General features: G+C 41.1%; 1 protein-coding gene across 3 annotated transcripts; it reads right to left on the bottom strand.

Moving 5' to 3' along the window:
- Positions 1-955: 955 nt before the first annotated feature.
- LOC108672741 lies at positions 956-16,014 on the bottom strand. 3 transcript variants are annotated; one of them, XM_018160466.2, is made up of 6 exons: positions 15,803-16,014; positions 13,777-13,869; positions 12,989-13,077; positions 10,776-11,757; positions 9,894-10,001; positions 956-7,215 (listed from the first exon to the last, which is right to left on the bottom strand). In XM_018160466.2, the coding sequence occupies exons 2-6, from the start codon at positions 13,858-13,860 to the stop codon at positions 4,540-4,542; spliced, it is 3,939 nt and encodes a 1,312-aa protein (XP_018015955.1). In that variant the 5' UTR covers positions 13,861-13,869; positions 15,803-16,014; the 3' UTR covers positions 956-4,539. The 3 variants fall into 3 exon arrangements, with proteins under 3 accessions (XP_018015955.1, XP_047737036.1, XP_047737037.1); XM_047881080.1 differs by lacking the exon at positions 15,803-16,014 and adding an exon at positions 15,616-15,789; XM_047881081.1 differs by lacking the exon at positions 15,803-16,014 and adding an exon at positions 15,169-15,259.
- Positions 16,015-16,413: the final 399 nt, after the last annotated feature.

Below are 16,413 nucleotides of genomic sequence, written 5' to 3'. Positions count from 1 at the left end.
CTGAAGTGGCTTGAGTGAATGCCCGAGAGACCGGAGTGACAGATACGGAAGGAGACAAGTGGAGTCCAGAGTCGGATACGACAGCCGTTGTCGCGATTCTTCCACTGCTGACTGAGTCCGATACGTTGATCTTCATGACAGAGAATTTCGGTCCTGTCGAAGTTTCACAAGCCTCCGTTGTTTTCGAGTGGTAAAGTTCCAGCGAACTGCGAACGCGAAGACGTGCCATGCTTCCGTCAGTGTCCTACGAAAGAAACATCAGTTCGAATAAGGACAAACGGAGGTGCACGGTTAAAGACCACTCTTCACTCGCAACACACGACTGCCATATGTTGGGGAAATTACAGCAAACAATCAGCACAGCTTGATGCCCCCATGTAGGCAGGCTTACTTAAACTGAAGCGTCACGATTAAGTCTTTTGAATTAGGCGCACGGGTTTAATTGGTTAAAGCTCAAGTCAGGATTATTTTATTTATAACGCGTCTGTGTATGCACGCGAGCGTAGAGCCGTGAACGTGAGGAAAGTAATGAGCGTCGAGATGAGTTTTATTACACATGATATTATTGTTTCTTCACCACTGACACAAATTTTGAGAAGCATGATGGGATGGAATATAAAAGGATCACTGACAATGGTCGATTTTTACAAACACATGGGCAGTTGCAGTAGGGTGGAGGATTTAAAGAAATACCAACTTTTTCATGTGTTAAATAGTTTCAGCGCGTATGTCTTGAACATTTCATTTAGTAGAATTTTCTTTCAGAACAAGTGGTTATTTTTATGTATCACCTGACGAAATCTAGTGTCAGCCTTCACGCCGCATTGATTCGTTAGCTTTCACCCAGATATCTCAGCTAACTGCACATGAAAATAGTCCAAAAACCAGCGCAATGATCGAAGTTGTTTCTATAGGAATGTTGGGCAAAGAGCCAGATGAAAATAAACTCAAGCCATTTCAAAGTCCAGTTTATTTAATATTGGGCCGAATTTTGCTCATGCACAGAGCAAATGACCGTGATTCTCGCCACTCCAGTACGCGTCCTTAGAAATTCACGCGCCTAAATATTAGCAATGTTATAAAGAGTGAAAATTGCAACGAAATTAGAGGTACATTCGAAGAGAACACGTCACGGCAGCCTTGATGAATGCGTAAATGTTAGCCAAATGCACATGAATTGACAAGGCAATATATCGTGACAACTTAGTGGTAAATAAACACGGAACTTAACTCAAGCTAATATTTTATCTAACAATCCAACTTAACTATAGCAACTAAGAACCATAACAGCTTTGTTAGGATGAAAACGTTACAATTATTGAAGCTCCCCCAAGTATTTCTTTGAATCCAGAAAATTATCCACATAAATTAGTCAAAATATATTTTGATACGGGTGTAATCTATTATTGTTGAATAAATCATTTAAGGAGTAATGTCGCTTGTAACAACCCTCATAAATGATACATATCTCCATTAGTATCCCATTTATCGGCCGACTCTAGCACCAATAATTTTAGTTGTTTTTAAAGAAGCCTTTCATTGTCAGAAGATATTATGATATATGGATGTAACAAGTTAAATGTACATTATCATAGCAAATACATTCGCATGATTCGAAAACTGAAGTCAGATTGTTATTAAATGGAATCGAAACCTAAATTTTCAAAACCAAGGTTATAAATTCATACGGTCATTGACTGGCGAGGATAAGGTATGCACGATCCACTGCGCACTTTCTATCACAATGCAGGACTGCACGAGACGGTGAACACAGAGGTCGTAACAAAACAACAGACATGCTCTATAGGAGGGCGCCAATCAAATGCATAATGTTAGATGCCCGCTTATGAGCACGCAGAGTAACCGACTTTTTGGAGAATAACTTGGTTGACATGGCTTAGCAAACAAAGTATGAACTTGGAAATAATTTCCCGCGAGCGATAAAACTTTGAGAAGAATTAGAAGATGACGCGAAAGTTTTCTGTGACGTAAGCATCGCCACCTTAATTGCAAACGTGACCAGTTTGCAACACAAGTGCTGTCAGTTTTCGAAATTCTCAACCTCAACTGCCAATTGTTGTTTTACCGGAGTCGCGGCCTTGTATATGCTTTAATTACATTTAAACATCAATGAAAGAGCGCACCCAGCATCATGAATAGACAAATATCTCAACATTTTCGCTTACATCGCCGGTTTCCAACACTGCCAACGTTGATATAATCAACTTCACTCTAATATGGAGTTCCTGTCCATGGTGTAACTCATACCACTTGATTCAAAGCTGTGAACCGTTGAATTATTCGAATCTAAAGCACTTGTATACTAGGAACCCTCGCCCTTAGACGCCCTATAGGCGTTCAATAAAGCATCCGTACGCTATTCTTGAGGATTGACGAATTTCTTTCGATTGAAGGAATGCCTGTTGATTTGATCGACCCCTAAATTCTGACAAACCTTCAGTTCCATGCAATCACTAGTAATTGTATCGAATAGAAAGATAGCATTCAAATGAACAAGACGAGCGCTGCAGATGACAGGACCAACATTTTTCATTAGAACTTCACAAAAACTGGTACATCCACATGCCTACACGCCTGATTATTTTAATACAAATAACTTGTCGATTTCAACCTGGTATTTGGAGCTCATTAATTTATGCCTGATGATGCCGGACATCCGAGAACGGCTAGTGAAATGTTAACGAAACTTCTTCCTCGCAGGTCTTCAATTTTCAACTTTGTTGAGTTCAAAGGGAAAGAGAGCCGACGCAATCGATGTCAAAGTTTGTGAACCAAATTTGTATGGTTTGTAGATAATTGAAACATTTAAGAAGGCAGGCGTATTTGTGTTTCCTAATGCATTATATTTCGACGCGAACATTCTCTTGCGAATCACCGTGTGATCATCGAAGGCCATTTATGTACAGTGATAATCGACAATAGCAAATCGTCATCGTTTCGACTAAACAAAGTCGAGGACAAAAATTGGAAGAAAAAGGTCAATTGAAGAAAAATTTTAGTAATTCATTATTTACAGTGGTGTTTCTAACGATTTTCAACAACTAAATAGCTACGGTGTAACTATCCGAGACAGAGAAGCGTAGATTTCTTTGTTTAGCTTACGATGGCAAATGATCACACTAGTTTGCATCACCAAAATTCTTGCTGCGATCGTATTTTGCACGAGGATATTTAGATTACTACGATGGGTTGATTTAGTTAATAACCTGTAGTGTGATATGATGAAAAATTTGTGTAGTTTTGCGTCGACGCTTAAGATAGAGTCAACTGCGCATGCGTTCGACCTCCCAGCGTATATGGCACATACAACATAAATCTAGACTTTACTAAACATTCTTAAGAAATATGAGAAGCAACAACAACAGCAATATATGATACACCCTAAAATGCTACAAAAATGATACATGATCAGCAAGTGAATACATAGAGCTAAACATTGCTAAGTTTTGCCATTGATTTAAATTACTGAGCAGCTTGTAACTGCTGAAGAACTAAGTAAGAGCGTATACACGGTCGTGGGACAGCTTACGGAAAAAGTAGAAGTCTGGTGAGCCGACCACTTTCTCCGAGTCGCTCTCATCCCATGATTTGTAAGATCCGTTTGTAAATTGTTTCACTTAAACCCCATGCTCCAATAAGATTTTTTAATGCAAACTGGACACCAAGGAAATCCTGTCTCATATCCCACAAAACATCAAATTTTAAAATTAATTGTGAAGATCATTGATCTGATTTGAGAAACCTCATTAATCAGTAAAATTAAATGTAATAATAATTATGAAGAGAACATGCCAACAAAATATCGCATTACAGCATAGAAACCTAGTAAACGGTTTTGCATCGGTTTTTGCAGTCGATAACTGCACGTAAATGTCAAAAGTAAATGTTCTGTTAAAAAAAATTCGATGTGGCAGATCAAAGCTTGATTGTTTCGCTGGATGCTACGCGCTAATTCATGTCGTAAAAAACCTATAAAGGATAAAATTTTACCAAATTTCTTCCGAAAGACAAGCATGAATGTACTCGCAGCACCAGGAATTAGAAGTAACGGATGCCCGAAAGGGGAGGATGACTTGGTGCACTCAATTTTAAATTAACTATTAAATTGTACTAACAAATTAAAAGAGACGTAATTTAAAACATAGTCCTGAACAATTGATTACCATAAATCTACTACTGTCGACAATATTGCAGAATCATCGGTGATGAGCAGACGCAAAAAAATTCACGCCAATGTCCCCTAACACACGTTGCATCACGGACAGCAGGAGGAGACTCAGAACACGGACAAAATATGACCGTAGTGAAGCTAGGGACCAAATATCCTTACTGTAGGATAGTTCCATGAGTATATAACTTACTGCTGATACAACAACGAAGAAATAACAAGGAGCGTGTTATCGTGTTTATTATTTGCCGAATTAGATGGTAATTTCGATCAACACTTGCATAATCCCACTATCAACGAGTAACTTATTTAGATTCGAAAACACTACGCGGGCAGCAGCAAAAGCTCACTCATGAGGTGGAAGTGTCAAGTCGCTTGTTAACGTCGCCTGAAGGGCTGCTCGTTGAGCCATGCACGTTGTTGTTAGACATGACACCACCTCCGTTATTCGTGCCGCTAGTTGCTGAGCAACTCGTGTCCATGATAACTGGAGTCACTAAGCGCTCTTTTACTAAGCTCAGAGGACTTAGTGAGGTAGCAGCCACCAGATGTTGTTGGAGTTGAGGACGAGCTCGGTCGCGGCTCTGGGCGGCAGTGGACGAGGGAGACGTCGTCGACGTAGGTTGCTGTTGAGGCAGTATATGAAGTTGTTTCTGTTGATGGTGCAGTATTTGTCCAGTTCCTTGCTTCTGCATGTGCACCGTACGAGGTTGATATTGCTTGTGTTTCACAGCTTGCACGTGTGGCAAAAGAATTTGTTGTTGTTGAGGTCCGACACTAGGCTGCATCTGAGGTGAAAAGCTGAGCACAGGCTGCAGTATAGCTGTGTTGCAGACGCTGTTGGCAGCGCTGCTTGCAGTGCCAGCAGGCGATACCTCCTCGCTCGTGGCAGGCGACATGCGACTCCGGAGTCGAGGAGACGCTATGCCTGCATTTGAACTCAAGTCTCTACCGCGACCTGCTCCACTTGTGCCCGACCGCATGGAGGAGTCTGAAGAAGAGTCCACTTCATTACTGCTGCCAAGTTTAGTGACACGATGTTGGTGCTGCAACTGTTGCTGTTCCATGTCCTTCCTCACCAACGACATGCGGCGCTGCATGGCGTCAGCGGCGCTCGTGGGTGTGTGGAGTCCCGATGGGGTGGGCAGGGCCAGCACAGGGGGCACCAGCAAGGGGGGAGACGACCCACTCTGGGTGTCGATAACAGACGTAGAAGCTAGCAAAGGAGAAGCTGGCGCCGCTATGCTACCGATGGATGTGGAGGGGCTGAGGAACACAGCAGGGTGCATGGAAGAGGTAGAAGTGGCTGCTGGAGACAAGTGCATTAGAGGAGAAGAAACATGCGAGAGAAGCGTTGTCGGGGCGGAAGAAGATAAGGAGTATATGGGAAGGTTCAGGGTAGCAGCAGAGATTTTGCTCCCTGGTATTGGGGGAAGCATAGTTGAAGATATGAGTGTAGGAGGGCTAGAAAATGAATTCTGATTGTTGTTTCTTTGAATCGCGAAGGTAGAGAATATTGAAGAGCTTATGGCGGGCGAAAGTGGCGACAACGACGAAACACTTGACGCTAACTTTTGTATGAGCGGAGGTCGGCAGTTGACGTTGACTGGAGAGGTGCCCATCACGGGAATCATTTGACTCACTTGTTTATTCAAACTCGACGGTGACGTCTCCTTCATATCAATGGCCTGCAGGAGGATCTCCATATTGTGCTGCTGAGGCTGCTGGTTGGCTACGGACACGGTGATGGGCACCGGCGACTGGGGCACGACACCTGAAGCCTCAATCACCATGAAGGATTCATGTTCAGACAAGCCTTTGCCGTCAGACTTCACGAAGCCAGGCGCAAATTTGAAGAGAGTTTGTTGCGGCTTGTTCGCGACATCCATGAGAATGAGCGACTTCATGCCATCTTTTCCTATGGGAGTTGGCAAGGAAGACTGGCCGAACGCAAATGTAGCCGAGATTGTGGTATTTTCGTTGGCAATTACCGTTGCAGGACTCTCACTCCCCATCATCTGACCAACAGAGGCCATGATCACTCCGGTTTCAGCGTTTGAGTCTACGCTGCTCCTCAATACCTTGGATTCGTCAGCAGCAGATGCAGCGGGAGCTACAGGCGATGAAATTGATTCCTTGGCTGTAATGATTGTCGAAGTTTTGGACTTGTGTTCATTATTAAAGGAAGATTCGAAAGTTAAGACAGTATTGGTAGCGCCTGCGACATGAGGACCACCTTTTAATAAGAGTGTCTTGAGCAGAGGGTCAGACAGAGGCACAGGAGAGAGTGGTGTAGCGAGGGAGTGGTGCTGACGCTGTTCACCATCTTTTATCGGTGTCCTATTTGTTTCTTCTTTAACGGGATCCACTTGCGGAGAATCTTCCAAGTAAAGATAATTTAATGTATTCTTTGATAAGAATGGAACTACTGGTGTCGTTTCCCCTTCTTCACAGTTGGGATATAGTCGCGATCTTTTTTTCTTGGCACTGGGATTATTGTAACTTCCACTGTTGTGGTGACTTCTTGTATCATCTCCAGAACCATGAGGAGAACAATCAATGCCAATCTCGGCCGTGTTGACAGTCCTTGCCAGCGTCGCGTTGCCTTCACTATGCTGCCCGTCTCCACGGTACCCGGGGTTATCAGCAGCACTGGTGTTGTCTGAAGCATACACTTCAGATGGCAAGACCTTGGCATACAAAGACGCGGGAGCTGAGCCTGCATCAGAGACTGCACATGATCCAGTGGAGATGTTAGCGCCAGGCTCGAGAGTCATCAACATCGTGGCACCGCACTTCCCTCCACGTCTGGTCTTGACGTATGCAAGTTGCTCGTTGTGAATTTTTGATAGATGCGTGCGTAAGTTGGAGCGCTGCGTGAAGTTCTTCTTGCATATGAGGCACTGGTAGGGCTTCTCTCCAGTGTGAGTCCTTATGTGATCCTTAAGATGAACTGACAATCTAAAGTTCTTGCCACACCACTCGCACCTGTACCTCTTCTCCTGAGACTCTGGCCAACACATCACCTTGGGGCAAAAAGAAAACGCATAACTTACCCAAAAATCTTTATAAATTACTACATGCGCAACTGACAATAACAGTGAAGTGCAAAATCAGAGCAAACATTTTGCGGACAATAACGGTACAATTTCAGCTCAGATACGAATTGAGCAGTAAATTATACATAATATAACTGCAACAGGTAGGTACTTGCACAAATGCTAACCTTCAGCAAACTTGTAAACATATCCAATATTTTATTTTCGTAGAAAAATGCAGGTTAGAATGAATGAATCAATGTAGCCAATCATCACCATTCACCATCAAATTGTGAGTTTTAATGAGAGAGCCTTCAATATTATATCGCAGTATTTAGCTGGTTTGGCAAATGTATATTAAACAAGTTGAAAATCGACGTGCAGCAGTTTTTAACGGGACCATATAAGTAAAAAAAATATTTCTTGCAGTCATTCCGAAACTTGGTACTACACATATGTAAAATGAAAATCTAGGACTTTTTGTTCGTGTAAATTTTTCGATAAAATACGAAAGAAATCGCGAAAGCCATAGAAAAAGGCTAGAAAGAGAGTTACTCCTCATTGAATTAATGCGCTACATCTTTGAGAGACGTATCATTCGATTCGTAAAGACCATATCTATCGATCATCCGATCACTTTTTCCATTATATTTATGGTGTTTTTACTGATTTTTCTTCAATTTTGAACCCCCTACCTTGATTTTTTCAATATATTATCCAAACAAAAAGAAATCAGGAAAAGTGACTGGGTGACCGCTAGATCTGGTCTTTACAAATCGAATGGTGGATCTCTCAAAGCTGTAGCTTGAAAATAATACGAGATAGATTTATAAGATGGCGTATTTTGGAATTTTAATTGTTCAGGAAGACAAATAAGTAAAATTTATAAAAAAAGAATATGTAAAAAAAATTTGCTCGATGTTGTAGCGTAGTAAGCTTTCTCATCGCCAATTAGTCGCATTCAAGATACCAACACGCGTCTTAAGACTTATTCTTGTCCACTTTAAAGCAAATAATAAGCCATAAATGTGACTTTTCTGATATTTTCATTCATACAAAATGTTAATTTTGTAAAGTTAAAAACTGCCTAACGCAAAAACATTGCAAGTATATCCATGGTATTCAGTTTCTTGAGCGCGCATCATTTGTAGCTTTCAAATGAGTGCAAACACTTTACAATTAAGGCTAATAATGATCTATAAATTCAAATTTTCAAAGTAATCTTTTTACATTTTGTTTAAAAAAGTTCATTTCCTATAACTATGGAACTGCCTCAGGCAAAACTGAAAACAAACATACATACGGTTTGCTGCGTTAGACGCGCCTTTTCCGCAAAAATGAGCCAAATAAACAGAAAAGCCAAAAATTTTCCATTTTTGACGTATATGATCCCCTTAATAATCGTAGCAGATGAACACCAATGAAGGCAGATGATATTGTATTCATGAGACAAGACACAGAATACTAAGGAAAAGACATCCATCTTGAGACGCAGAAAAACTCGTTCTAATTCATATCAACATCCAGCCACTATTTTTTCACTGAATATATCCGAATTCAAGCAAAAATGGAGCTTAGATTTGAGAGAGACTGTGAACAAGAAAATGACTAACAGCTATCAGGACAATCCACCAAGCAACCGCTGGTTCACGGCTACTACACTATGCGATTTTTTTCTTTAAAATGCCCTTCGAAAATAACGCAAGAGAAGCATTTATGTTCTATTCTTTCCTACTGTGGGTTAAGTTTGTTCTAAAATTCATTGAAATAAATATATATTAAAGAAGCATGTTAATTATGGTAAGTCAGCCTGCGCCCAATTGAAATTATTGTTACACGTTGAAGGGACAAGATTACACAGTGAAGTAAATTTCAATGCATTATTAGTTGATAATTCCTTACAAGGTACTAGCGTGGACGGAAAGCATTGCATGAAAAGGGCATGAATAAAGTCCAACTTACCTGCCAAGAAGACCAAGATTACACAAAAACTTTTAGGTCAGTGAGAAACAAATACAAAGTTATTCGTGATAAAAAAAAAAAAACACTCAGCTCTATTATTTCACTAGGGTGAAATTTTTGGTCAATTAAAAAGACTAACATACTTATATTGTTATGCAGATATGATGTTTCTTTTGAGCTTAGGAAGCATTTCTAAAAATAACGATAAAGCTTACCACATAGACAAAGTAATGACTTATTTAGCATACTCAAGAACAGACGAGAGAAATTTCATTGATGTTTAATTTAATAGAAGAGCAGAAGGTCAATAATAGTAACATCTCTATAAAGCTTCAAATTTGAAATGCTCTCATTGAGAACATTACTACAAAACAAGTTTTCAACTTCACTTATTAATGGGCAGTTGTCTTTTCATTTCTTGATTGGTAGCTCCAACCAAAATTATATCAGTTTTGGTGTAAAAAAAAATCAATTTTTTAATAATGCTGAAGTTTAAATAGATACACTCCCCCTGAAAACATACAGCAGTGACGTGATAGAAGTGAAGCGACCAGAACAAATCAAAAGGGCAAGGAAATGACTAAAATGGAACAACGAACGTTTACAAGCACGGCTGAAATATGCACACGAAAATACAGGAACTATCTACAGTAATTCCATAGAAAGAATTTGCTCTGGAAAAAGAATATTTTCCCTGGACTTACCCCAGGGTTGTCAGAGTCGCTCAGGGCAGCAGAGTCGTCCTCAGAGGCGTCCGCCATGAGGGCCGCTGCCCCATCCGCTCTCCCCGCTCCCAGCCAGCCGTCCTCGTCCTGTAATAACGGAGGGCATCAGCGAGGGTTGAAGTCTCAGCGCCCAGCATGTGTGGCAAGATCAGGTATTTACAGAACGCAACGTACGGCGTCAACAGGAACGCACATGACATGCTGCGTCAGTATGTAATTCAACAGTTGAAATGTCTTGCAAGTTAGACACGATGCTGAAATTAGCCATCAAGTAACTCAACTTAAAATTTACTCGTTTTCCCGTCGTAATGCAATTTGCGCATAACATGACTAATTCGGGATTTCGTGAATTTCATAATCTATTAATTCCACTTCTACTTATAATTATCGAAAAAATTATTTCTTAATATAGGTAATGTTTTTACAAAAGCAACATAATGATAGACCAGCAATTTCAGTGCTCAGTAAGGTTGACTTGAACAAGAGAAATTTACCACAGAAAAGCTTTCCTTTGAAAAGTCGAGACATTCAGTTTCTGAACGAGTATGCGTGGCAAGTAAGATGGTAAAATATTATTGCCAACAAAAAATTAGGATCTTCACAATTCAAGTTATGAATACGTCTTTCTTAATGAGTACGCAAATTGTCCAAAAAATCGGTCACTTTAGAGAGTACTGAATGATGCATACCAATGAGAAACTAAAGTAGACCACTGTCAACTACATTGGCCTCCGCCTAACTCTGAATGACTGTAAGCAATCCATCACCCACTCCAAGGCTCCTTACATCTCAATGTAATGAAAAAACAATTTCCTTCCTAATTTTACAGTAAGCATTATGAGACTTCGTTGACCAGCTCACCCCATGCACCAGGGCGTGGCTGACGTCCATGTCATCTCCAGGTGGCTCCTCTTTGAGCTCGGCAGCTCCACTGCTGGGATCGACAGCTGCATTCTTCAAGTCGGAGGTGCCAGGCTCGTCCGCTTCTTTCTTGATTTCGACATCTTCAGGCAGAGAGCACGCTGACGTGACAGTTACACTGGACGATGACATCAGAGTCTGACATGAACTAGAAGCAGGGGAATTATAGTCAAGGGAACTAGAGGCTGAGGGTGGGGCTAGAGGGATGAAACTCTGTCCGAAACGAAGCGGAGTATTTGAAGCGACGGCAAGAGGAGTGGATGATTCCGACCGGGAGTGAGGGAAACGCGGTGAAGAAGGTTTTGCTTCTGGAGGTTCTAGCGAGTGGTGTTGGGATGACGAAGTAGATTTGGGCAGGTCAGAGATGGAGGGAGAGTGTGGCAGAGCACCACTGACTAGACCTGTAGAACTCGGCGCAAGGCTAGGAGATGATACACTACACCTACGAGGTATTGCACCAGATGTAGGGGAATCTGTACCACCCCTACTAGGATCATGGAGACGTTTCCGTTTGCTTGGCGGACTCGTGCCTTCTCTAGAAGATAATATAGAGTGACCACGATTAGTTCTGCTATCGTGGGGACTTGTGTTGCTTCTCATGTCACCGGCATTGAATGAACGCAATAACGATGACTCGTCACTATACAAGGTCTCTTCTCTGTACGAGGGCTTAGCTTTATCAGCAGCATGCCTCGCTGTATCTCTGAAGCCTTCATCAGGGAGGCGGTCAGACAAAGCAAGGCCTTTAATTTGAAGATTCTCGGCGGTTCTGATAAGTGCAGGTAAACAAGCTCGGTCCACGGCCACCTCCCCGGTGTACATGAAGTCTAAAAGCTGCTCAACTGCCGCGCAAGGCACATCCTTCAGCAGAATCACCAAGTTGCTGCTGCCACTGCTTACATTCGAGCAATTGAAGATATTCCTGCAACAGACACTTCGTGGTCATCATAATTAGCTTATAAATAAATATCTGCTTATCACGCTTGTATCATCAATGCACCAATACATTCAGTCCAGTCCTGTGTTCAATAGTGTTCAATAGTATTCAATAGCCACTATTGAACACTATTGAACACTTTCAAATAGTGTTCAATAGTGTTCAATAGGGTTCAATAGAGCTCAATAGCCACTATTGAACACTTGAACACTATTGAACACTTTCAAATAGTGTTGAGATAAAATTAGAAATTTAGAATTAAAAAAACAGCAAGAACAGTATGTTCTATGATTAAGTCATTTGATATTTTACACGACGATATCGATTTTCAAAACCACAATACGTAACGTAAAAAAAAGTAATCACGGCTCACGTTTATTTCGATTTAGGAAGTTACATAAAAAATGTGTCAAATGGTTAGATTAATGAAAAATTAGGGAGTATCGCACTTCAGGTTATGATACTATATAACATGGTTATTTCAACGACTCGGAAAGCAGCAATTGATAACAAAAATTTTGTTTTGATCAGCAATTAATAATACAATTTTTGTTCGGCCCAAGAAAAAGAGATTAATCACGTTTGTGAGAAATAGTAGAGTCAGTGGGTGGACACCAGCTGATAATGTGAACAGTAATTTATACCCGAGATTGAATGCAACGCTGTACCGTAGTAGACACACTGAGAGTAAAATAAAATACTTAAAAAAAAAACTTTTAAAAAAACCACGTTTTTCTTGTGGACTAAAAAGTAGAAAATAAATTAGGGCTCGCCCTAAAAAACGCGTGTCGGGCAGATTTATGATTAAAGCGAAAAGAACACAACACACTCACACGAATTTTGGAAATTTGATGGTGAACGTAAAGCCCGACCCACGTTTTTTGGGGCGAGCCATAATTTATTTTCTACTTTTTAGTCCACAAGAAAAACGTGGTTTTTAAAAAAGTTTTTTAAGTATTTTATTTTCTCTTTTTAGTCCGTTGCTACACACGAAAAACGTTGTTGCGAGCCAATTTACTTGACTTGACGTACGTATCGATGATACGCAGCGTCAGCGCCCGCACGTCATACTATATATATTCAATTCTGCATGCGAAGCTCACCATTTGATCGGAATTTCAATGTGAAAGTAAGCATTACAACAAAGCCTAAAGGAAAGACCAATTCATAACATAAGAATAACACGGATACAAAATCCACCCCAGGCGCTGCCCACCTGAAATACTCGCTGGACATCGCGAGGACGAACTTGTGCGCGCGGTAGAGCTGCCCCTCGCACGCTAGTGTTACGTCAGCGAACCCGCCCTGTAACACAGACATGTTAGTGCGTGGTGGTAGCAGGGGTAGTGCGTGGTGATGGCAGGGCAGTGGTAGTGCGTGGTGATGGCAGGGGCCGCAGGGCAGCGGTAGTGCGTGGTCAAATAGAAAATTTGAAATGTAACTAAGAAACCTAGACTCAGCGATCTAACAAATATTACATTATAAACATTAGCATAAATCCTTCAGAGAATACTTGTCACGTGAATCTTATTGCAGGCAAGCTTTCACGCGAATAAAAATTTTAAGTTTCAACAAGAACTTGTGACCTTAATCCAATTATTATTGACATGAAACTAACGATAGATTAGTTTGACATAAATCTAACAACATAGCAATGAAATGTTTGGAAAAATTACTGGGTTAGAAATTTACGAATACGGATTGCACAATAACCACCCGCTGCCAACTCAGGGCGACACATCAACTCCCAGGCGCCCCACCAGCCTCATATACAGGGCGCAGCATCAATTACATGGCGCCGCACCACACCCACTCACGGCGCCACATCAACCACCTGACGCCGCACTACACCCACTCACGGCGCCACATCAACCACCAGACGCCGCACTACACCCACTCACGGCGCCACATCAACCACCAGACGCCGCACTACACCCACTCATGGCGCCACATCAACCACCAGACGCCGCACTACACCCACTCATGGCGCCACACCACACTCACCATGTAGCGGAGTTTGGCCACCTCCTGCATGAGTGTGGGCTGGTGGTTGCTCCACGTCAGCATGAGCTCGTCAGCGGCCTCCATGACGCTTGCCTGCACGACAGAGCAGCATCACATAAGAGGTCGGTATTCTTGTGTGTTTTCTACGGGGGCTGGAGGAAAAAATTAAACATAATACTACTCAGTCTGGTAATAATAATGAGACCACGCTGTCGCGTGCGCCAGTAATACCGCCATGTTATGCAAAAGTACTCAGTAATCAATACCTCACCACCAACCGTGCTAATACCACGCCCGGCACTACCACCTCCATGTCAACACCTCCACCACCAGCCGTGCTAATGTCGTTGTCTTTAAAGCAACAATTTGCTCAACTAGGATGAACAACGCTCCAAGTAAATTAAGTCTTCTGCCAGAAGGAGGATCCGGGAACATGACTCATTTATCGCCTTCACCGACTTACGGGTGGACTAATATATATAGGTATACCGTTTTGCTCGCTGACGGTAGCCCTAACACATTTCTTCAATATTCAAAATTATAGCTCATAAATAGAGTGATAAATTGATAAATTAGAAGTATATCAATCTAATATTCACGTGCGTGTGCGTACGGAATCGATCATAATATTCGTCGACCAATCGTCGGCATGACAATAAAGCAAAAACGCCAGCAGTAATTCGGTTGAAATGAACATCTAAAGTAGCTAATCCCTATTACTCTCTCACAGAACGCACGCTCAATATGTTAAATTGGTAAGCAAAAGATAAGCACAGAAGATATAAACAAGCAACTCTGCAGCGATGGCCAAGTAGAAGCTATTTGGGGGAGGCGCAGAGGGGAAAAATACAGCGTATCCCCTTCCCATTCAACATGCGCTTCATCGCATAGTGACAAACCACAGATTTTTACAATCAATTTATTTTTTATTTCCTAATCTTCTCAAGATTTAAACCAATTTCTCATGTAGGATAATTATTGTATCCGTACTTTACTGGTCTACTCATAGTCTCATAGGTATCAAAATGAATAAAAAATTCAGCTATTACACTGTGTTTCATAGGCAAAATACTAAGAATACAACTAATAATGAGCCGCCTACACGACTTCGAGAACAGCAGTTGGCAGTAACGATGAGCGGAGAGATGAGTTGTTTGGAAGTATCTGGCAGCTGCAAGCTATCATGGTGGGCGGCAGATGCTAACACCCGCAGAATGACTAAACACCAGTTTTCCTACACGCAAATTCATCTAAAAACCTCGATTGAAAATGAGATCCAATAAAATGGTTTCCAATCACGAGGAATTACATGGACAATACTAACGCGATGATGAAAATAACACAGACTTGAAACTAAAACGTATTGTCTCGGTGCTAGTGCTACGTCAGTACCTGGGATAATAGAGAGGCCTAACCAAATATTTATCAGAATTTGAACTAGATGACGATGTCGAGCTCAGATTCAAACCAAAAAAGTAGCCTAATTTATGAATAATTCAAAACGAGTGTTTACTGAGCGAATTGAATAAACGAACAATTATATATGAAACAAAAACATATAACTTGTCATAGAACGCGCACTCTCCCCACCCCTACCACAACACTGAAAGCCACTCCCACCCTCGGCACTACACCGCCTCTAAGAACATTACCCAAACGTACGGCGTAGGAACGTTTGCTAAGAAAAAAGATATCTTCAACAATAATCACACAGAGATATGAACAAATATAATAAGAACTAGAGTCATTTGCAGTTAAAATCATTCCATAATTAGTGAGAACACAGCCATTGTTACTGATCATTGAACTGCAAAATTCGGAACGGCATTGATACCTTACCTCCGACAACGGACCAACTAAAGCAGTGAGTAAGCACTGCTGAATACACGAAAATTTTTTGTCAAAGAACACTTAGAATAGCACTTTAACAATCGTTACTTCAAGAGAAAGATTGCTGCAATAGTTCACTGTCGTCTATAAGCCGAAAATTCAAGTTTTCACGAAGATATAACATAGAAATACTCACTTAGCACAAGTCCTCTACCATCTCTTTCAGTTGTTCAGCCCCTAATGTGTCGATGTTTATCTGCAGGGCAGTTACTTCTCTTAAAATTTATGAAAACCACTGGAAACTGGGGAAACCGTAGAATTATACGGTAAACAACGTACGATATTTTCTCAAATTGGATAAATAAAAATCGAGTGTTGCTGAATTTCTTTTAGCGAAAGCCTCTTTTGATTGACTGACAAATATATTCGAGACATGTAGAAAACGTTGGTTCACGCTGTTCGATTTCTGCAGCTGTTTTGACTTTGACCAGAGTTGACAAACTGTAATTTACTAATAAAACAATTATATAACTTCTTAGCATTCTACATATGATTTACGTAAAATAATGTGCTATATTGTCACCCCTAAATCGTGTGATATACAAGTTTCCTAAAATTATTTCGTTAGAAAACGAACAAGTGATTTCTGGCTGGCTACACGTCTCCCATCAAGAACGTTGCCAGATGTTCTATTGCGTTCCAATAATGTGCCAAAAGCTCTTTTCCCACAAAAAAAACTTTGAGCAGTAACTGATATATTTGTACTCTAACCCTCTTTTCGATAGCACTTGATTGAATAATGAAAAA

Source organism: Hyalella azteca, unplaced genomic scaffold (genome assembly GCF_000764305.2).
Source record: "Hyalella azteca isolate HAZT.00-mixed unplaced genomic scaffold, Hazt_2.0.2 contig6976, whole genome shotgun sequence".
In the NCBI taxonomy this organism is placed as follows: Eukaryota; Metazoa; Arthropoda; class Malacostraca; order Amphipoda; family Hyalellidae; genus Hyalella; species Hyalella azteca.
This window is presented reverse-complemented; position numbering and strand designations above follow the sequence as displayed.

Excerpts from the sequence above, each read along its gene's own strand:
- LOC108672741 (XM_018160466.2), bottom strand. The coding sequence starts at position 13,860 with ATGGAGGCCGCTGACGAGCTCATGCTGACGTGGAGCAACCACCAGCCC. Across the intron at positions 11,758-12,988 it reads ATGTCCAGCGAGTATTTCAG|GAATATCTTCAATTGCTCGA; the intron begins GTGGGCAGCGCC and ends TGTCTGTTGCAG. Across the intron at positions 7,216-9,893 it reads GCGACTCTGACAACCCTGGG|GTGATGTGTTGGCCAGAGTC; the intron begins GTAAGTCCAGGG and ends TTTTGCCCCAAG.